The 22,031-nt window shown below is 44.0% G+C and overlaps 1 protein-coding gene across 2 annotated transcripts; it reads left to right on the forward strand.

Moving 5' to 3' along the window:
• Nucleotides 1-1,043: 1,043 nt before the first annotated feature.
• On the forward strand, nucleotides 1,044-21,115 carry Tnfsf4 (TNF superfamily member 4). 2 transcript variants are annotated; one of them, XM_046430177.2, is made up of 4 exons: nucleotides 1,044-1,192; nucleotides 2,707-2,868; nucleotides 16,635-16,677; nucleotides 18,107-21,115. In XM_046430177.2, exons 2-4 carry the CDS (start codon nucleotides 2,716-2,718, stop codon nucleotides 18,457-18,459), a joined length of 549 nt encoding a protein of 182 aa, XP_046286133.1. In that variant the 5' UTR covers nucleotides 1,044-1,192; nucleotides 2,707-2,715; the 3' UTR covers nucleotides 18,460-21,115. The 2 variants fall into 2 exon arrangements, with proteins under 2 accessions (XP_046286133.1, XP_058430409.1); XM_058574426.1 differs by lacking the exon at nucleotides 1,044-1,192 and having other exon boundaries at nucleotides 2,685-2,868.
• The last annotated feature ends 916 nt before the right edge of the window (nucleotides 21,116-22,031 follow it).

Consider the following 22,031-nt stretch of genomic DNA (forward strand, 5'->3'; position numbering starts at 1 on the left):
AATATTTGCCCAGAGATTCAGTAACATAGTTGGCCTCTGGGGTTGGAGTTGTGGCTCAGTGCTAGTGCGCTTGCCTCGCATGTGTGAGGAGCTGGGTTTGATCCTGAGTACCACATAGTGATAAATAAATAAAATAAAGGTAGTGTGTCCATCTACAACGAAATCATTATAATCATTTTTTAAATTTCAACTTTGTTTAAAAAAATAAAGAAAAGAAAATACCATTTTTAAGGTAGACGGCTCTGCCCATCTGCCTCAGACTGAAACCCATCAACAGTATCTCTGATGGCGGTTTCATGAGTGTGTTCAAATGCTAGACAGCTCCACGATGAATTCTGGAGTGTTTGCTGGAATTTCCAGCCCTGTTTCTAGTTTTTAAAATGTTTGTATTTTCTCTCTCCTTTCTCACAAGAATGCAAAAAAATTGGAGAGAATGTGATTAAAAAGAAGAAGAAGAAGAAGAAGAAGAAGAAGAAGAGAGGAAAAGAAAAAGAAGCAGCTAAATGCACAGTGTCACATATCCAACAGCACTCACTCCAGTGAGCCACCAGGAGCCCAGGGGTGGAGAGGCTCAGCTGGCTGAGCTGGTCCAGCTGTTGCTCCAGTTGACTGCTTTCTTGAGAGAAGGAAATTCACTGTGCTACACAGCTGTCATTGTCTCTAAAGAAAACATGGCATTTGTCAGTTCTTCTTTGAGAAGGGACGATTGTGACAGTGAGAAGGGACGCTGCGGGCGGGGCACAGCTTTGGGTCCTGTACTGTTTGTTTGTTCATCATTTTGGCAGTCACTGGAAGACATTCTCTCTGCCGTTCGTCGCAAATAGTTTTTCCTACTTCTTTTGCATCTGGTCTCTAGTTTCTATTGGTATTTCAGGCTTTGTGGGGGGCGGTTGTGTCTTTTAATCATTTTTTGAAAAATAAATGAGTCAATAGTTACTGATTCTAATGCTTGTTTGTAACTTAGCTATGATGCAAGACGTGGGCTTTGCACACTGATTTTCCTTTCGACTTTGGTCTTTGTACCCTGTATTTTGCACATACTTTGTTCACGGGGATAACTATTACAAAGCAGCTTAGATGGAAGTTGGTTTCTAGTTTGGGCCTGGCGTCTTGATACAGTGACTTAGTTACCTATCTTTCAGCTAAAACCTTGAACTTCTGAAGACTGAAATGTTCTCCAAATAAATGCAAGGTATGATTATTGTAGTGAAGGTATTTAGTCATTTTAATTGATTCATACTGCAGTAAATTACTTTGCATTTCTTTTAAAAATTATTTGTTTTTTAGTTGTAGTTGGACCCAATACCTTTGTTTTATTTATTTATTTTTATGTGTTGCTGAGGATAGAACCCAGGGCCTTGCACGTACTAGGTGAGTGCTCTACCACTGAGCCACAATCTCAGCCCCTACTTTAAATTTCTTGCAAACTGTCTCTCTTTTAAATATGCCTCATATCCATTTTTGGTAAAAATAAGTTACATATAACATATTTCCAATAACCAAAAATTACTCTCTCCCTTCTTTCTATAAATATCTGCTGGATACTCCATAGGGAGCTCAGAGGAACGTATTTTTCCATGGAAGGAAGGCAGAATTTGGTTTTAAATAGGTCCTGCCCAATATCCCTGAGTTGTCCAGTACAGCATTGGGCCCAAATTACATACTCAGCAAATATTTACCAATATGACATAATTTTATTGCTTATTTCATTTCACTGTTTACTTTAGCGATAAAGGCTAAGAGGAGTCTATTGCTAGGATATTTTTACTTTCCAAGTTCTGAGTCTAGCCATAGCCTAAAAAATGAAATAACCTTGAAGGGTAATTTGAATCTATACTTTTGTTCCCTCATGCAAAAATGACATATGGGAAATACAAAGTGGAGGGAGGGAAAAAACCCAGGATATGCTTCTGCTTCTTTTCTGGTATGCAAAAAATTAACTGTGTCTATTGAATTTGCCTGAAAGGACATAGTAAGAAAAAAAAAATGACAGGATCATCCAACACAGTATCTGACACCACATAGATGCTCAATAAATACTGACTTCTTTATTTTAATGTATTGGTCTCCTTAACTGAAAGGTCTTACTCCTTCATTTCTATATGATCCACCTTCCTATTTTCTTTGTTGTCTTTTTCATTTCAAGAATGTTCTGTGGGTGCTTTTTCTCTGAATCCCTACAATGGGCTCAGTGTTCTGTTACATAATAGAGAGAAGTATCTTAGCCTAACATTTTCCTTAAGTCTTTCACATGATTTAAGACACCGTGAGGAAGGGATCTGTGAGCTCCTGTATCAATGGATGATGATCTTTATCTTTACCAAGTGACCCACAAATTGGTAACTAGTGCAATGAGAAATTAAGAAAATGGCACACTTCTATGACTGTCATTTCACAGTCACTCAAATCAGAACTGGAATGCCACAAAAACAGCTCCCTGTTAGCCCTGAGGAAAAAAAAAAGAAAGAAAGTAAAGGGGAAATTCAGATTAGTCACAAAGAAGTTCCCCCGCCTGCTTGCAAAGTTGCAAAGTTAAAGCTGAGCGAGTCCGCTCTGCTCTTTCAATCCCCTTTCCTCTCTGGCCCCGGGACCGGGGTCTATCTTCTGAGTGAGAGCTTTCTGTGGTCTTCTTCTCCTCCCTGGTGGGGAAGGCGCCAGTCTTCCCCCAGCTCCTCTTGGCCACATCTGCATCCTCCCGGCTTCCAGATTGTGGAGATGGAAGGGGTTCAACCCCTGGATGAGAATGTAGGAAACACACTACGGTCAAGATGCCAGAGGAACAAGCTATTGCTGGTGGCCTTTGTGGCCCAGGGGCTGGGGCTGTTCCTGTGCCTCACCTTCATCTGCCTGTACCGCCCTGCTCCTCAGGTAAGATGAGCCACCAGGCGTTTTTCCCCTTCGGCTCTGCTGGTGGCAGCTGCAGTAGCAGCAGTTACTTGGAAATAATCTGATGCCAAGATTGTTGTGTCCCCTCACCACCAAGTGATCGTAAGGTGTGGTCAGACACCCCCTGTCTCTCCTTTCCTTCCTTCCTTTTAGCGGTGGCAGGGGCAGGGCACAGTGGAGATGGGGCAGAGGCACCACTTCTAGGTTTTTTCCTTTCTCTGCAGTGCGAGGATCCTAGTCTTCCTGCATGAGCTGTCACTTTGAAGCTGAGTCACTGATTTCCACACTTGGTTTATCCATCCTGATAAAAATGTGTCTGATGAGGGAATTGATGTAAAAAGAAAGAAGAAAGAGACCAGTTCTACTTTTCTATCATAGTCATAAATTCTGCAGGCACTCAAACGATTTGCTTTTTAAAACATGCTGAAGGTATCCAGATTAAGTTCTTTTAAACAGCTGACCTTGCATTTTAAGGGCAGCAATGCATGCATGCATGTATGTTTGCCTGTATGCCCACACATTCATCCCAAAGATGGGATCCAGGGTTGTTCCTCCCAGTCTGTCTCTGCCCGTCTACCTACGCTGTGCGGAGACATGGCTTCATCTTTTCCCACTTGGGGCAACACATCGTGCAGTGCGGGTCCTCAGCATCCTCCTCACTTGACACCTTCTTCCATTTCCCCCGCTCTTTACTCTCATTCCATGCTCCCCTTGGGTCACATCATTTTTTTCTTATTTATTTATTCAGATATACAGATATTATTAGGTCTTCAAGAGTGTTCTTCATGGCAGGTGTGAAGCCTAGAGCCTCCCCAGCTTCCTTTGTGGGGCTGGTCTGACAATTCTTATTTCCCTGGATGGTGGCTTTGGGTTGCGAAAGTCTTCCCGGGGAAGGGCAGGCAATAGGAATCTTTTCTTATATATTTGGCTTATTAGTGCATTATAGTTATATGTGACAGTGAGGGACCTGCATGTTGATGGCCATGTCAGAGACTGGCTGCCACATTACAGCAGGACGAGTAGTCCCAGCAAATGCCCGGGCTTGTCTCTGCCCACAGGAAACGGGGATTTTCAGTGGTCGGTGGGAGCATGTGAGCCGATGACTGCTGAACCACGGAGAGGGCTCGTGACTTCAAATTCTAGAATTGGGGCTGGTGTGACACAGCCAGCACACCTGTTCTCCCCCCACCCCACCCCACCCCACATTCACTTCTCTGTGCACAGCCCTCGGGGTGAAATCAAAGTAGGTGCTCTGGGGAGAGAGTGTGTCCACGGCAGGGCACCCAAGACACAGACCGGAATCAGGCTCTTCTGAGAAGAAAGCAAACAGAGTAGCTAAAAATAGAACCGCTGAGTGCATTCACCAGGTCTGGGAGCCCCGCGTGCTTTTTAAACCACCGCAGAGCCGTGCGCTTCCTTACTCTGTGGCATGGGGAAGACAGGACGTGTGGCCCAGGCAAGGCTGGCCAGTTGTACCAGGGCTCTAGGCAGGGGACATCAAGGTGAAGCATACATGTCTAGCCTGCTGGGTCTGGGGCCACCTGGAACTGTCAGCGCCCTGGGAACCCTGAGAAGAAGAGAGGCCCCTTTTACAAGCCACTCAGCAGCTCTGTGTCAGAACTGGGAAGCAGACTGACAGCTGGTTTCCAGGCCACTGGGTCTCAGGTGAGCAGCGGTGTGAGAGAAGTAGCTCCCGTAGTCCTGGGGTAGAAATGGAAGCAACTATGTAGGTGGTATGAGTTGTTTGCTCAAGAAACAGGATCCCATATATTCTGGATAGAGATTTTTTTTTACCCTTTTTTTTGCTCAGATATTTGAAATTCTTCACTTAACATTGACTTAAATTTCTTCTTCCATTTTTCTAGCTAGACTGTTTTAGTTAGTGTGATTTATTTTTATTTTATTTTTTAAAACTGTTAAAGGACCTGGAACAGCACAATGAGTTCTTACATTTAATCTCATATACGTCGGCATGGGGAGGAGAGCGTAGACAGGTTGTGTGGGTTTTGCCTGGAACTTGTTGGAATAGTGTTGGTGGCAGCAGCAATGGCTGCTGGGGGGGGGGAAGGGGGGAGGAGAGAGAGAGAGAGAGAGAGAGAGAGAGAGAGAGAGAGAGAGAGAGAGAGTTGTAGAGTAGCCCTAAGAAAAGTGTTACAGACTGATAACCTTTTAAAGCCCCACATGGATGTCTGGCCTTCTGGCTGGGAGCCGGGTAGGTGGTGGTGGGATGCAGACCACACCTCTCTTTCCTGAGACACACTGCTCCAGGGGTGTGCCATGTGCATTGGAGGCCAACTGAGGCTGAAATGCTCCTCATTCACCCAGTTAAACTGGATCTCTTCTTCAATTGCAGGAGAAAAATATTTGGAAAACAATCGTACTTTCCCCCTGATTTCTTTTATTTGATTTTTAGCCTTAGAAAATCATTGCCTACATGCATAGCTCTGTAGAAATACAGACACAGCTTCTAACTCCACTTGGCAGTCACCCTTCCCTTCAATCAACTTTATTTAGCGATCCGTTTCTCATCTCTGGGTTAAATTTTATTTACACACATGAAAAGCAGAACTTGTTGTTTTTGAGATGCCGGAACAAAGATCCCTTTTGCCTTACCCACTCCTCACAGCTCACTTCCCTTTTGGGGCCTTGATCTTCTCACCTGTAGCAGAGGAAGTAGGGCTGGAAGATCAGTAAGACCTCTGTCAGCTCAATATCCTGAGTATGTTGATTACATTCATAGAATGGGCGTGAGAATTTGAGAAATACAAAGCTTGAGTTAACAGATTTTTGTGTCTGAGCTTAGAGATTTCCTGGCTCTTAGGAAGGGACTGGGGAAAATAAAATCAGCAGGAATACACTTTTCTACACTTAATTTATATTCCCTGTACTTATCTAAATAGCCTATTCTGAGTTAGCTAAATACCTGGTTTAGAAAGAAGAAATAAGTGAAGGCCCTAGAGGAAGACCCACAAGTTATAAAACTGAATGCTCTGTCACCAAAACAATCACACATTGGAGATCATACTGGGGCTGCCACTTAAAGGTCAGGCTTCTAGTCTTACCTGGAACTTCAGCTGGGGTCGGGGCAGAAAAAAAGCTGGCCTATGAGAAGCTTTGGTGAATTTTGTCTGAGTGTTCCAGGGATGATGTAGCTTGCCTCTTCAAATATTTGTCACTTTTCAAAGTTCATTTCAAGTGCAGGTACATTTAGTTATAATTCCTTAGCAAATTCCACTGTCAAAGGTCGACAGTCTTATCATTTGTTTCTGCTGGAGAAACAGAAGCAGAGGTTCTTGAACATAAGTCAGACAGTTCTGAATCAGTCAGAGTCAGAATTAAAATTCACAGTTTCTTAATGAAGTTTCAGGCTATAACTTCCACCTTTCTTTGTATCATTTAAGAAGAGAAGGAAGAATTTCCCTTAAAAACCGTGTCTCAGATTGCATGTAATCTAACATTTTTTTTTTTAGAAAACCTTTTTTAGGACAGACATGTAAATGAAATAATTTCGAATGTAAATTTAATTTGCTCTTCATAAGCAGCTCTTTGAGAATTAAAAAAAAAAAAAAAACCAAAAAACCCAGAAGTGGCAAGCTGATTCATCATAAAGTATTTTGAGATTCCTAAGGGAGGTATTAACTAAAAGGCACAGAATCCTTAGCTATCTGAGCAGGTATTAGACATAGTCTATTTACAGATAAAACAAACAAACAAAAACAAACAAAAAAAAATCCCCAGAAACCCAGAGAGGGTAGGTGAATTGATCATGATCACTAAACTAGTTAATTAACCCAAACTCCTCACTCCAGTGCTAGGGTTCCTCCTATTATTATTTAAGGTACCTTTTCTCAAACTCATCCCACCAACTGTTCACTTGTACCAGGTGCTGTTTGAGGCTTTGGAGACAAACTCATCGGAGAAGGTTTTTGAACTCTTTGACTGGATAGTTAAGATTCAAGTTGGGGCCAAGAGTGTCAGACATCTGGAGACATACTCAAGGGACAACGGGAAGAATAGAGGAGGGAGGAGGGACCCACCCAGGAACACTGGGGGTAGAGGATGCTTCAGCTGATGTTGGAAGGAGGAGCAGAAGTCTGCAGGTGAGAGGCACAGGGTGGGCAGGCAGGGGGCTGCAGGCTTTCTAGGCAGGAGCAGCAAGTTGCTGAGAATGGCCTACCCATTCGGAATCTCGTGAATCGCCCTAAGTGAACGCACTTTGTTCTCTTCTATGCCAAAGAAAATGTAGGAACAATTACGAAAATCCTTGCTTCTCCAAATTTTGCTTCTTTCATGTGGTCCACTTACTGGCAAATATGGAAAGTGAGTCTGATGTCTTCTGGCACAAGGGGGCACCACAGTAAAACGAACCATCCTGCGTGTTAGGGCCGGCCTGCCTTCTCCTGGAATTGAGACGAAAACTGTTTTCTCAGGAAGTCAAGTGCTCATCTGTGTCGAGGAGGGTGAAAAACTCCAGGGGGACTAGTAGTGTTCACTGTTTACAAGGTGACGGTATTTTCTAAAATTTAGATGTTCTGACCCAAGTACTCAAAACAGGATGGAATCATTTGGATGGGGATTATGCTGGAGAGTGTCACAGGGGGACACACCACAGAGGAGAATTGGGAAGTGAGCAAAGAGGCTCTTGGTTCTGATCTAGGGATGTCATCTTCCTCTTCTCTGCTTTGACCTCACCCCTGGCTACTGGTACCGAGCAGACCCACCCTGCCAAGGGGCCGGCCCCTGTCCTTCCAGTTCTGTTTCTGTTAACTGCCTTTGTGCCCTTCGCTGTCAGAGGGCCTGCAGCTTCCCCCCATTCGGGGACTCTTCATTTATGGAAAATGACCATTAATCCTTTGGAGTGTGTGGTTACAGTGTTGTTATTACTATTAAATGAGAGACAGAAGAACAAAGATGACCCAAACCTGAGTTGGGAAGGGGCAAGGTTATTTCCCCACAGTCACAGATGAAGCTCAGGGTGGAGCTGGACTGAAACTGAACTCTCCACCGTGCCATGCCTTCTATTCTGTTTGTAGTTCCCCGTGCTTTTGAGAGCCACATCTTTTCAAATGAAGAGACTAAAACACTTTCTTACGTAAAAATACAAAACACCTCAGATTTAGGGAGAGTCATGGAATGGAGTGTAACAGAGTACACTGGACCAGGACCCAGAAGACTCTGGTTCATTCCAGACTTTTAGCTTTGAGTCCCTGGGTGAAGTCCCTAACACCAGCCAGTTTAATGATTTCCAGCCCTGGAATGTGGCTGCTGTGAGCTTTGGGAATGCCAAGGTGGTTATCACGGTCCTCATGCTGGGGTTATGAGGTTCAGTGACTGGTTGAAAGTGGTCCAGAGATCTAAAATCACACACTTGGAGCACCCGGGCCTGGCAGATTCTGTTACCCTTCACTTTAATATTTCCTGCAATTCTCCAAGGACTTGGCTGCCAAATCCAGCAGAAAATTGTATTTACAAGAGATATGTGATCGGGTTCACAGTGCTATAAACACTGAGGATCTGGTTGGCATAACTAAAAATTTTTTTTTTCAGTAGAAGTTTCATTTGGAAATGCACGGTAGGTGTGTTGATTCATATACATTTATCTAGCTCTGGTGACATACAAGCACTATTTAAGAAAACATGCTGGCTGACAGAAAGAGTCCCTCTTTAATTCTTCCCTTGCTTATTTAATAAGAACTTGAGGATGGGAAACCTTCAGTCCTTAAATCCTGTATCTTATAGGTGCAGATTGAGGGCTGCTGGGAGCTTAAGTGACGTATGCTTGGCACTAGGCTTCCCTGCAGGCAGCCGGAGCCAGAGCCTAGAAAGCCAAAGAAGCCGTGAAGATCAGGAGGGCCTGACAATGATATTACAAAAGGTTGTAAAGAGACACTTAAAAAGTCACCAAATAAATTTTAAGACCCTTGTTGAGTTATAAATTGTAAAATGTCTTTTATTATTTAGTAATATAAAATGTATTTTGAATTATGTGCGTTGAGTGCTTAATGATTTTAGTTTCCAAGCCCCTACTGGCATTGATCTAGCCCTTGTTCTGGCCTAAAGAGGGCTGGTTCTCAAAGCTCTTCTGGGGTGGGGTGGGGTGGGGTGGGGGCGTGGGGGGCAGGGCCTGGAGGCTGAGCAGCGTGACTCGGGCACTCCTTGCAGTGACAGCTACTCATGTTGGCAGAGCTTTTCCCACTTCTGTCCTCACTTCTTTATTTTGACCGTGGAGGAAGAGAGGCAGATATTTGTTTGCTGTCTTATGCTGGGAAAGTTTAAAGCATAGAGACTTGACTAGGTTTACAAGACTGGGTCAGGGTTAGAAATCAAGGCCAGGTCTAAACTCCTTGATCATGACTCCATAACTCTGAGCTTTAAGGATGTTGGTTGGCTCTTTTAAAGATTCATTTTCTTTAAGAAAATAAACAAATAAATAAATAAATTCTTTTTTTTTCTGACATTGTTGCTTTTGAAGAAAAATAGAGAATTTATGCAATATCACAAAAGGAAAAAAGACTCTTTTTAAATAGGGATTTAAATGTACTTATACAAATGTCAGTAACATGATTAATGAAGCTTTAACAATTACATACACCTTATAGCATATTTTTATAAAATGATTGAAGTGTGCCTATGTTTGCTTTCATCTTTTTCTTTTTTTTAAACAGAAAGGGGATTGTATTATACGGGTCTCTACTTACTTTAATGGGGTAGTATGATTATTACATTGTATACAAATACCTACTCAACCATGCAGTGATTTCCTATGGCTTCTGTAAAAATCATCACAGTGTGTGGGACTTAACACAGTAGCTCTCTCACAGCATGGGAGGGTAGAAATCCAAATCCAAGTGTTGGAAGGGCCACACCCCCTCACTGTCCTGGGGAAGAACCCTTCTTCCCAGCCTCTGTTGTTTGACTTGCAGCTGCAGCACCCTAAGCTCTACGCCATCCTCCATGGATTTCTCCCCTGTGTGGACCCTGTGTGTCCGCTCCTCTTCTCTTGCAGATCCTAGTCAGGTTGGACTTAGGATCCACCCTGACTCCCAACCTCATATTTTAATCAGCTTTTTTGCTGCTGTAACCAAAAGACCTGACAAGAACAATTAGCAGAGGAAGAGGTTTTTGGGGGACTTATGGTTTTCAAGGTCTCAGTCCATAGATGGCCAACTCCATTGCTCTTGGCCTGCCTGAGGTGAGGCAGAACATCATGGCAGAAGAGTGTGGTGAAGGAAAGAAGCTCAGGACTTGATAATGAGGAAGCAGAGAGGCTGTTCCACTCACCAGAGACCAAATATGTATTCCAAAGTCATGCTCCCAATGACCTGCCTCCTCCAGCCACACCCCACCTGCCCGCAGTTACCACTCAGTCAATCCTCATCAGGGGACTCCGGCTTTCATGTCCCGATCATCTCACCTCCATACCTTCTTGCATTGTCTCACACATGAGCTTTGGGGATATAGCTAATTCCTAAACCATAACATTGACTAATTACATTCATAAATATTCTATTTTCAAATAAGGTCACATTCTGAATTCTAGGTGGACCTGAATTCTGGGGACACTAGCCCACTGAAAGTCATTCATTCATGTACTTCTTCAACAAAGTTTGGATCATCAGTCACGAGTCAGGCACTGAGAACACAGAGAGGACGCTAGATGGGGTCATCTTGTCCTGCCAGAGTCTGTACCTTTGGGGGAAAAGGAGGCAGTTAAATAAGCAGTAGGAGGAGTGGGGATAAGCGCTGGCAGGCAAGTAGGGTAGAGTTCTTCAGTGACAAGTCTCATCGAAGCTCCAGCCAGCTCCAACACCCAGTGTCTCAACTGCAGGTCGGTGAGCACCCTTCTTCTGGCCCTCGGCCTTGGGCTTCTCTTCCCTTAATTACTGGAGAGCTTTAGCTTGAACTGCTGTGGCCATCCTGACCACCACCACCCTCTCATCCCGCGGCTCTGCTGTGATAACTCTGCAACGGTCTTGATCTATGTCAGAGCATGCCTGGGGGCCACGTGCTTCACTGCACACACCACTAGGCATGACCTCCATGTTCTGCAGCTGTCCCAGGAGCCACCTGGGAGGAGGGCCTGCGGTTCGTGTCATGCAGAGGTCGGTTGTGTTGAAGAGATCTTCTGTTCGGTCTCTTGAGATTTATCTTTTGAATATGGGATTTGCCTAATTTCTGAGTTGGAAATGTCCTTGGGTACTTTAACTGGAGAGTGGACACTGGATGGGGATGTTGGAACTGAGCAGGGAAGGGACTTGTTCTAGGTCACCAACAGAACCCAGGACTCCCTCCTGTCAGCCCAATGCCCCGTCCGCCCTCAGAACTTGCCTTCTTCTTTTTTAAGAGAGAGAGAAAGAGAGAATTTTTTTTAATATTTATTTTTTAGTTTTCGGTGGACACATCTTTATTTTATTTTATGTGATGCTGAGGTTCGAATCCAGCGCCTCGCGCATGCCAGGCGAGCCTTCTTAAGGTGAGAATTTCTCCTTTCATAATGCAATGAGATGGGGAATGAGTGATCTCAAGTAGAAAGGTATTGACTATAATAACTCTGCCCTCCCCCCCACCCCCGTACTTGAAGATAAATAGGACAGTTTCAAAAACCCTGCCAGACATGATGTGATCCTGCAGTCCCTGGCTAAATTCCCCAGTGGTCGGCAAATGTTTATTTACCGAGTGTCATCACGTTTGAAGTGTGGTAGGAGGTGTGCTAATACAGTGGGCACACTGGAAACCTGCCCTTCATTTCCTAGACACTAAGCTGGTGTGAGCCTTGATCCATGAGGTGAGGAAGGGAGGCTCAGGAACGTTTTGGTGAACTTCAGGGACTTCCCTGGTCAAGGTGGAGTGGGAAACTCAGGTATAAGAAAATCTTCCCTTGGGCTGGGGATGTGGCTCAAGCGGTAGCGCGCTCGCCTGGCATGCGTGCGGCCTGGGTTCGATCCTCAGCACCACATACAAAGATGTTGTGTCCGCCGAAAACTAAAAAATAAATATTGAAAAATTAAAAAAAAAAAAAAGAAAATCTTCCCTTAGGTATTAGGTCAATCACATAATTTTGCAGAGATTTATGTTACAAGGATGTCTTTGAATGATTTTGATATTTATCAGAATATCTGTTCTCACTCTTGGGAACTATCATTTGTCAAGTATCAGGGATAATGAAACCATGGTTCATGTGCCTGAGAGAGGAGGAATGTCTCTCTGAGGGGAGACACGTGTAGCTATTACTCAGACTTGACAGAGAGGGAAATGGTGGGAGCAGGTTATTAGTATGTCACCCAACCTGTCTGTGTGTGTGTGGGGGGTACAAAGGTGGAGGTTAAAGGTGAAGCTGCAGGGAAAGGTGGCGGCAGTGATGGTCAGGGGTAGGCATGGAGACAGGCGGCTTTGGATGGCAATTAACATGGCTTCTCTCTGGGCTTATCCCACTAAACTGCTGGTTCAGCAAGGTCTTCAAAGCCACATATCTTTGTCTCTAAAAGTGTAACTTTGGGGATAGTTTTACTTGAATATGGAAGACTCCTTGATCAAAGAACTTCTCTTCCTTTCTCTGGGTGGGGTTCTGAATTTCCTCCATCCAAAGTGGGACCCGTCCCTTTGTTACAGGCTGTTTTGTGGAGTGTCCACTACATCCACCAGGATGGGAGTCTATGCTCTCATCCTGGTGAGAGTGGAAAGCTCCACTTTCCTCTTTGGAGGAACCTTGAGACATATCTGCAAGCCTGTGGGGTAGTGTTTTTATGACCTCCCAGGTCTCCTCTGATTAAACACAAAACCCAAGGAGAGGGTAGGAACTGGTCCATCCCAGGGGAGGTGGTGGGGTAGGGTGAGGAGCCACTGTTTCCTCCACTGTCCTCTGCTGACTCACACCTCAACCCCTCTCCCCCAGGATATTGACATGGTGGCCTGGTAACAGGGTGAAGCAGAGCCCACTTCCTGGTTTCATATTTGATGGCATCCCTCTACCAGACAAATGACAAATGAGTATAAGATCGACAGCCCCAAGCCACATCCTAGTGAGTCAGACTCGGAGGCTCACACTCTCAAAGATGAGCTCTTTAAACAAATTATCACTTTCTTGTGAATAGAGTAGAGGCTGCTAGATAAATACCGACACCAGACTCTTCCATCTAGCTTCTCGGACAGCCCAGCATTCACAGCAACGAAGAGCCAGGAAGGGTCTACTTGTGACTCTTCTCTCACCAGCTTACAGTGGTTTACACTTTTCATGAGCTTGCTGCCCCTTGCCAGGACAGTAATGCCTAATCAGAGCCCAAGTCATGATTTTGCTAACCTCAACTATACAGAAAAAGCTGGGACTGGTTGACGAACACTTCTGGATATTCTGAAATCACAGGTGGCATTTCTTAACTCCTTACAACATTCCATGCCAGGTGCTGGGCACTCACATATTTGAAGCTCATTTAATCTTCATGACAATCTTCTGAGACAATGGATCTTTACTGTTTCTATTTTGCAGATGAAGAAAGTAAAAATCGGCAAGGTAAATACAGTTTTCCCCAGGTCACACAGATAATATGTTCAGAAGGAGAGATGAAACTTATACTAGGTAGTGATACTATAAGTCAGTAGAGTGACTTTTTTTCTTTAACATTAGGGTCCACTCTTGGGGTTGTGCTTTATGTATTCTGGGAGTTTGGGTGTATGACATATACCCTTCATTATAGTTTCATACAGAATGAAATCTGCCTTAAAAATCCCTATGCTCTACCCATTTGTGCCTCCCTAGCTCCTAACCCTGGGAAACCAGGGATCTTTTAGTTTCCATAGTTTTGTGTTTTCCAGAATGGCATATCCTTGGAATCATACAGTATACAGCCTTCTCAGATTGGCTTCTTTCACACAGTGATACAGATTTAAGATTCCTCCATGTCTTTCATGGCCTGAAAGCTCATTTCTTTCTAGTGCTGAAAATAACATTTCTTTCTCGGACTGTTCCAGTTTATCCATTCACTTATTTTTAAAAAAAATTTTTTTAAAGCTGTAGATGGACACAATGACTTTATTTTGTTTATTTATTTTTATGTGGTGCTGAGGATCCAACCCAGTGCCTCATGGATACTAGGCAAGCACTCTTATCACTGAGCTACAATGTCAGCCCTATCCATTCACTTACTGAAGGACATCTTGGCTATATCCAAGTTTTGACAGTTATGAACAAAGCTTCTATAAACATCTGTATGAATAAGGTGATTTTAAATACTTGGTATGGGAATACAGATACCAAAAAACAAGGATTTGATGTAGGTCTGCAGGTGTTAGATTTTGATGAGCAGAGATAGGTGAAAAGATTGTTTTGGAAGAGAGAACAAGATAGCAAGTATTTTTTCAATGTTTGTCATGAGCCAGGCAATCTGCTGGATATAAGTCATTCTAATTAAACCTAACAGTGATCTCCTAGAACATTCCAGTAATGGCATTATGACTTTTTTCCCATATGTGAAAGCCAATGCTAAGAAATGGTGTATATCTTTTCCAAATTTCAAAGCTACAGAAGTCATAATTGAAGTGGATTTGACTCTACTGCATACACTCTTTGTCCTACTCCACTGGGCTCTCTATCCAAGGGCAAGGAGATCAGAGTGACTCAGTGGCTTGATCATAAGACAAGGAGACTGGAGCCAGGCTGCAGAGGGCGCTGACTTGGGCAGTGTGTGGTGACTATGGGTAGTGGGACCACCAGTGTGTGCAGGTCACAGAGAGAGATGGAGGATGTGCAGGGAGGAAGGGGAGGGAGCTCCTTTTTCTACCTTACAACTTGTCTGAACTGTTGGTTTTGATGCTTTTAGAGGCTTCTGAGAATATGCAAATGGCTACCCCTTGGTGACCTTCTCAGGAGAGGGAACAGGATGTCTGAGTCTGGAGTTCCAGTAGATCAACCCAAGGGGGGCAGTCACATGTGCTTTCCTTGCGGCCTCTTCAGCTTCTCAGTCCCCAACGATGTCCTTTTGGTCACTAGCACCGTGTAACATCAGGGCACTTCAAACAGCTGGGAAATTTCTTTGGTTTTCAAGAACCTTTAGGAGACTTTTGCAATGTCCATTAAAAAAAAAATCACAAGGGCTTTGAGATCAGACAGCTTGGAGTAAATTTGTGAATGAGGAAGTTTCATGTTTTTTTAAATTAAAATTGACATAGCATTGCAACTTTTAAAATTGGTGCCCACAATCTTCTAGTGATCTTTAAAGATGACAAACTGACACCTATAAGCCTTATAGAACTAGCCTAGAATGACCCAGGACCTGCCCTGAACCCAGGTGCTGCCTGCTGAGCCTCATGCTCCTTGTGCCACAGGCCACTTCTGACCCTAACACATGGCCATGCACCTGGCACACACTAGGCAGAGAGCAGCGGGGGCGTTTATTTACCCAGGGAGCACTGTGTGGGCACAAGGGAGTCACAACAGCACACAGAGGGGAGGGAGCCAAAGACTCCCACTTCCACCATGTCAGCCGCTCTCTCCACAGCTTAGTATTAAAGGAAAACTTGTGCGGAGGCTCAGTGCCTGTTGGTTTCAGCTGGGGGAGGCATGTGATTGTGCTTAAAGGGAAGTTCCTCATCTGTGCGGGGAGTCCCCACTGGAATCCTCTCAACTGGGCCGTAGTCTGCCAGGAGAGTGGGAAGCAGGGATTCCACTGCCCAGGGCATGAAAACAAATGTCTCCCACACCTTCGATCAGGACATCCTGCCAGAAATAACCTTGTGGGAAGAGCTGCTGTCTTGGCAGGACAACAGGCCTTCTTTTTCCTCTTCTAGTAGGAAATACAACCATATGGTACGAAATTTAGGAAGGAAAAAAAAATAGACCAGGAAGAGCAAGGGTCCCTACTACCCCTGGCCTCAGGCTTCCAGTTCCCTTCTCCAGAGGGAACATTTGCCACCAGTTTCTCCTACATTTTTCCAGATACCTTCAATGCCCATAGAAGTGATATTACTCTTCCGTCGCACATGGCACTATACTTCCTGTATGATTCTGTCCTTTGACAGTTTCACTTAACAGACTTTTGATTTGCTCCCTATTGAGCTTTTGTTTTTTAACCACCAAATGACTGTGGACCTTTACTCCATCTACCAAGCTTCCTCTTCTCATGGTTTCACTTGTTTTCTTGCCACTGAGGGTGGATATGGTTCACATTAGGTTTTTCACTGTGTTGAAGAAAAGGAAAAGATGCAATGTTTAAAAAAATAAAAGCTATATTTAATTCTATTGAACTCTAAAGGATTAAAATAGATTTTATTGCCTGTGTCCCCTGCAAACACCATGTGCTGATTCCTGTGTTATAGTGGAAGAAAAGCACACAAGAAGTTTCCAGAACTTGCACCCAGCAGGTTCTGGGAATCTGTGGTCATGATGGATTGATTGGTCACAGACTTCTCCATGAGGAACTCTCTATGAATGGGTTTCTTAACAAGAGAACTAGTAAGTGTACTGTTATCTAAAAGGGGAAGTTGGGGCCCCAGTGAGCCAAAACAGTGCACCAGAGAGGAGCTTGGCAGAAAGGAGAACAGACCTCAAAGGCTGGCATGAAAGAGCAGAGTGACCCTGACTTATCTTAAGAAATGCTATAGAAAAGCAAGAGACAGGCAGAAAATCCAACTCTAACCCTCACAGAAAAAACCGAGTCTTTGTTAAGCCTTTCCCTCCACAGGCTCCTGGGTTTCCGTTTCATTTGGCTCTGATGCCTTTTTCACCCCCCTAAAATATATCCTTTTTCATCCCTTAGGTGCAGTATCCTTCATTTCAAAGTATTAGAATACAATTTAATGGTAAGTATTGTCAAAAGTTTAACTGATCCATATTTTTGAAAGGATCTTCTCTTTAGCCTCTTAATTTCCTCACAAGATCTATCCTTTTCCTTGGGGAAGTGTGACATCCCAGGATTGTTGGGACCTGAATATGATTTTCATTAGGGACACAGAGGTGCATAGGAAGCAGGGAGGAGTGGTTGGCCACCACATCCATACTTGTCTCTGTACTTCACGGGCCTCACTTTATCCTCCAGGGACGCTTGAGGGTGAATAATTCTCATGCTTCAGCTAAGGAGACAGAGGCTTTACCTTTTACAAGTCTGTCTGACCTTAGGACACATCATCTGCTGGCTCTGTTCTGGGACAAGATTTTACCTTAATGAGAGTTGGGGAAGGCCCTGATATTTTGACTACCAGGAGAGCACCATGATTACAGTCAACCCCCACTGGTTTCTATATTAATTCATTGGCTTGTTAAGTTCTCTGAGGCTGAAGGGAAGTACCTTTTGCTCTCTATAAGTGGTGTTTATTTTCAATTCAAAGTATGCCCCTTGGGACTGATATAAGGCAAGAATTACCAAGTTGTGGCCAGCAGTGGAGACATGTTTTTTCCCATCACTAAAGAACAACCTCCAGAATAGGTGTCCACGATGTAGTTGCTTGGCCATTCATCATGCTGTTGGGCTGATGTGGAATAAAACAAATTTAGGCTCTTTGGTTTGCACTTAGAATTGCCCCATACACAAACTACCAAAGCTTCTCCTGCTCCTGTTCCTCCTCCTTCTCCTCCTTTTCTTTCTTGTATGGCAACAACTCTTCCCAAGTCACCTTCCAGGAAGAATTAGCAATAGAGGGGGAAGAGAGAAGCAAGTCGGAGTCCTGGAGCTCTTCAACCTGCACTGGCTTCCTGTGCTTAGCTGCAGACTAACCTCACTGGCTGCTGGCAGAGCCAGGGGTAAATGCCGTCAGTAAGTCTGATGCCCACAGGCAGTGGGGAGAGGCTAGGAAACTATTAAAAGCAATTGCTTTGAGTGAAGCTAGGAAGAGGTGTGCAGGACCAAGGCCAGGGGCACCACTGCCACTCTGTGCTATAGTCTGTCCCCTGAGCAAGCAAGGAAGAACTGAAGCTGCCAACTCCATGCAGTTTTGAAAAATCTGGGAAACCTTAAAGCCACCTTTTCTGCAGTAGGTCAGCCATGACAATTTCTATAATCCCTCAACTCAGGAATCCCAGCCCCATCTGAGACTCTCTCTGCAACTGGGATTAGCTCTGCCTCTACTTGCATTCCAGAGGGGAAGGGGATTCCAACCCATGGGTAGAAACACAGTGCTTGCTTCCACTCTTTAAAAATATCTGTCTTCCTTCACTTTCTCTTCACTTGATTTTAGTTGTATTGGAAGGTTGTTGCCTAATGTAGTACTTAAGTATCTCTGTCTTTTATTCTAGCCCTGCCCTTTTCAGGGTGTGAGAAGAAATTTTTCCGCATTATACCAGAAAAGGCTGAGACCATGAAGGTGGAAAACAGCTCAATCATTATCAACTGTGATGGGTTTTATCTCATCTCCCTGAAGGGCTACTTCTCCCAGGAGGTCAATGTCAGCCTTTACTTTCGGAAGGGTCACAATCCAATCTCCATCCAGAGCACCAACAAGAAGGTCAACTTCATCACGGTGGTCTCTTTGGCTTTCAAAGACAAGGTGTACCTGAACCTGAGTGCTCACAATACCTCCTGCCTCCCAGTGAATGGTGGGGAATTGATTCTCATCCACCAAAATCCTGGTGGATTCTGTGCCCACTGAGGATCTGATGGCCATACCCCAAACCAGGCACCAGCACGAACACCAAGCTGGGGGTGGCAGGACACTGATTCTTCCTTGTGAGTGGAGTTCTTCATGCTCGGCCACACGGGATGTGAGCAGAAGCAGATCCTGCCCTACCCCCTCACTCAGGGATATTTAAAATTTACTGTGTGTACCCCATTAACCTTATTTATCCCTCATCTTCAAATCACCCAACTCATCCCCCACGATTGCCTTCAGCCCACTAGGAACTTTTGTGAAAATCAAAAACCAAATGCTTCTAACAGACAGATTGGTCAGGCAACTGTTTAAATAAACTTTAGTCACTGAAAAAGGCACTTGGCTACAATTTGCTGGAAATTTGAGATGTGTATGGCATTGTCAAAATGAAGAGGAGCCAAGAGAGGGTTATGAGTCTGCAAAAAAGTGGTGTTCACCAATCCCTGGGAATCAAAATGAACTCTCCAGCATTCAACTGATGGCCGTTTGCATACTACTTATATCCCTCTTCCTTGGGGGGGTTCAAGAGGGACTTGAAGACAACTGTCTAAGAAATACCATGTACTCTGGGACTTTTTTTCATTACCACTTAGCTTTTCCAACTTCCAGACATATGTAATAGAAATCTCCCTTCCCAAGATCCATCTTGGGAATACTATGCTGTGAAAAATCTAATCAATGATTAAGAGAAACCAAGAGAGATTTTTCCCTGCAGGGAGTGTGTGATAATGTGAGAGTTATCTTTATCTCATAGGAGAGCAATAAACTGGACCTCAGGGTAAAAGTCAGTAAGGATTGGGACGGTCTGGGGAAGAAACCCCTCTCTTTGCCATAGACAAGCAAAGCAGTGCACCCTCACCTTCCTGCCATGTTGAGATCCCTCCTCAGCAGCACGCTGTGTGCTGAAAAATTGCTAGGTCTCCCCCACCCCTGACCGAAAAATGAAGTAATACTACAATGAAATGCAGTTTTATGTCAAACAGCACTAAGAAGCAATTATACCTTATGAAAAACAACCATCTCTGTCCAGAAGTACTAAGTGCTACATATGATCTCACAATGAAACCAGAAGGACCTGTAATTGGCCATTACCAAATCTTCATATCCCTGTTGAACTTGAAATAATGAACCATGCATATGGCATTGTGATTTTTATGTCAAATTTTTAGATTATTTGCAAGTTCTCCGTGCCAAAATTTTTATTAATGTAATTTTTGGCAATTTTAAAAATTGTAGTGAATGTTTCCCTGCTGTTTTAAATAGGGGATACAGTGTACCCTAAAGTCTTTCTGGATGATTCTGTGTCATTGCAGGAACTGTACTGAGTGAAGTACGTGGTTACCTCTAGGACCTCCAGGAAGGCAGAAGGCTGTCATCCTGACACTAAGTGGTCTCAGTTCCATTTGGGCTTTTTCCTGTCTGATGCTTTTCTATTTCTTCATAAGTGCCTATCTCCAACTATATTCCAGCCCTCTACTTCAGGCTATTAAGAAAGAAGCTAAATAAAAATTCTATACAACTTGGGGGTAAGGTAAGAATAATCAAGTTCTGAGTGGTCACCAAGGTACTCATAGAGTCACGGTCATGGCTAAACACTTATGGAGGGTCCACTCTAGACCAGGAACTGGGCTAATTGCTACATGAATTATTCTGAGCAAGATATTCTGTGCTGTATTTGCCTACTCAGAAGATTTATGTGTGTTTTGTGTATAGTTTACTTTTGTCATTGACTATATTATGCAAAATTAAGTGATATTTTAAAAAGCAATGTTTATGACTACAGGTAGTATTTAAAAAAATATATGTCCACTTTTTAAAGTTTGGAATTTTTGTCTGTGTTTCTCAGAAATGTGCGGTGCACAGGCCAGGCCGAGCACTGTTGTCCTGTGGCTGGTTGTCCTGGACACCAGGGCCTCTCCCTGTGGGGACCCCTGCTTGGCTCTTTCCATGCTGGCCTCCTTCAGCCACACAGGGATACTGCTGCTGGGCACCAGCTTCACCCCCGACTGCCACCCGTCGAAATCTGCTCTGTGTGCCAGGCCCTCCAAGTCATATCCTTCAAAGAGATGATTAACCCTGAACTCAACGATGTGGAAGAGATCTGTGGAAAGGGAATTAAGTGACAAGTCAGGAGACAAGACTTCTAAATTTGACTTAGTTACTAACTAGCTAAGTGACCTTGGACAAATAGTTCCTCATTTCTGCATCCTGCTTTCCTCTTGTTAAGTGACAGGAAAGGTAATGTCTAACAGTTTAGAATGTTATGCTCATGTAGCTGAGAATACATATATTAAATGTGCTCATCATACTAGTTGCTATATTCAAGAGACTTAACTTTCTCTTTTACTGTATGGAGTATATTTCTGCTCCCACTCTGCCCCGCCCTGGCCAAACCAAACATCTTCCTTTTGCTTTCTTGGTAATCCCAGTTGTTGCCTAGCTAGTGACTTTCTATCTAGAGAATGCTTATGTCATTCTAATCCTAGGGAAGGTAATACTTTCTTCTTGAGCACACTGGGCAGGTCCCCTATTCAGTCATAACTTTGTATTTGTGCATTCTTGGTTCTCAAAGAATATAAATATTGATATTAATAATATAGATAATAAAAGTATTGATATTTACATAAAAACAAATAAAGGATCTCAGAATCCAGTACTGGTTAGAGTGTTGGAGTTATTATTTTTCCTTCTCCAAGTTCTGGTTAACTAGTCTCCTGGTGCGGGGAGGAAGAGATGAGTTTTCTGGTTTCCTATCATCTGCCTCCAATTTTACCCATCAGAAGTATGTCCAGAGGATGGTTGAGCTGGTGAAGTCCATTTTTGCTTTTGAAAAGATGATCTCTGGAAGTCCCCAGAGTCACAGTCCAAGACAGTGATGAGGAAGAGTTCCCCCATGCACAGCTCCCCCTTCCCTCAGGACCTCTCACCTCATTTCTAACCGTGGGGTCATCGCTTTGAGCATCATGTCCCCTCTTCCTAGTAGTAAGTATATCTGCTGTCTCAGGAAGAGGTCACACTGCAGTGGGCCGTGGGGCACAGTCTGGCCATGCTGACCTCTGTGCTCCCTTGGATGGTGTTGGTGACCCCCTGAAGCTCCCCTCTGCCACGGCTTCGTTGACCTCACTTCCTCCCCTTCCTCTCTGTCCTCTGCCTTTCCTGGTCTTCATTGCCCTTCCTTTTTCTCTGTTCACCCCTTTGGTGCTGGAGTTCCTCAGAACTCTCAGTCCTCCTTCTCTACATCAGTGATCATAGTCTGGCAACAAATAAGCCACAGTCTGACCTTGTATGCCTTTTATTTGTTAAGCTGAATTTAGTTGCCAACATTTAAACATTGAGAAATTTTTGGCTTCTTTGGAGAGCAAAACCCAAAACAAAACAGGCCCCAATTTTGGCACAAGAGTAACCATCTAAAGCTTCCATCTTCAGGGATATTCAGCGTTTCCAATTTCCAGGGTCCCCATCATTCACACGATGTATAAATGTGCTCATATCTACTCACTCCACTCACTTGTTGCCTGGCTTGAGGCATCTGAGTTGTCACCTATGCTCTGAACACTTACCAATGCCATCAA

Source organism: Marmota monax, unplaced genomic scaffold (assembly GCF_021218885.2).
Source record: "Marmota monax isolate L192 unplaced genomic scaffold, Marmota_monax_Labrador192_F-V1.1 WCK01_AAM20220418_F8-fsc00055, whole genome shotgun sequence".
Lineage (NCBI taxonomy): Eukaryota > Metazoa > Chordata > Mammalia > Rodentia > Sciuridae > Marmota > Marmota monax.

Coding starts and splice junctions, on each gene's coding strand:
- Tnfsf4 (XM_046430177.2), top strand. CDS start 2,716: ATGGAAGGGGTTCAACCCCTGGATGAGAATGTAGGAAACACACTACGG. Junction 2,869..16,634: donor TGTACCGCCCTGCTCCTCAG/GTAAGATGAGCC, acceptor TTCATCCCTTAG/GTGCAGTATCCTTCATTTCA. Junction 16,678..18,106: donor TATTAGAATACAATTTAATG/GTAAGTATTGTC, acceptor CTTTTATTCTAG/CCCTGCCCTTTTCAGGGTGT.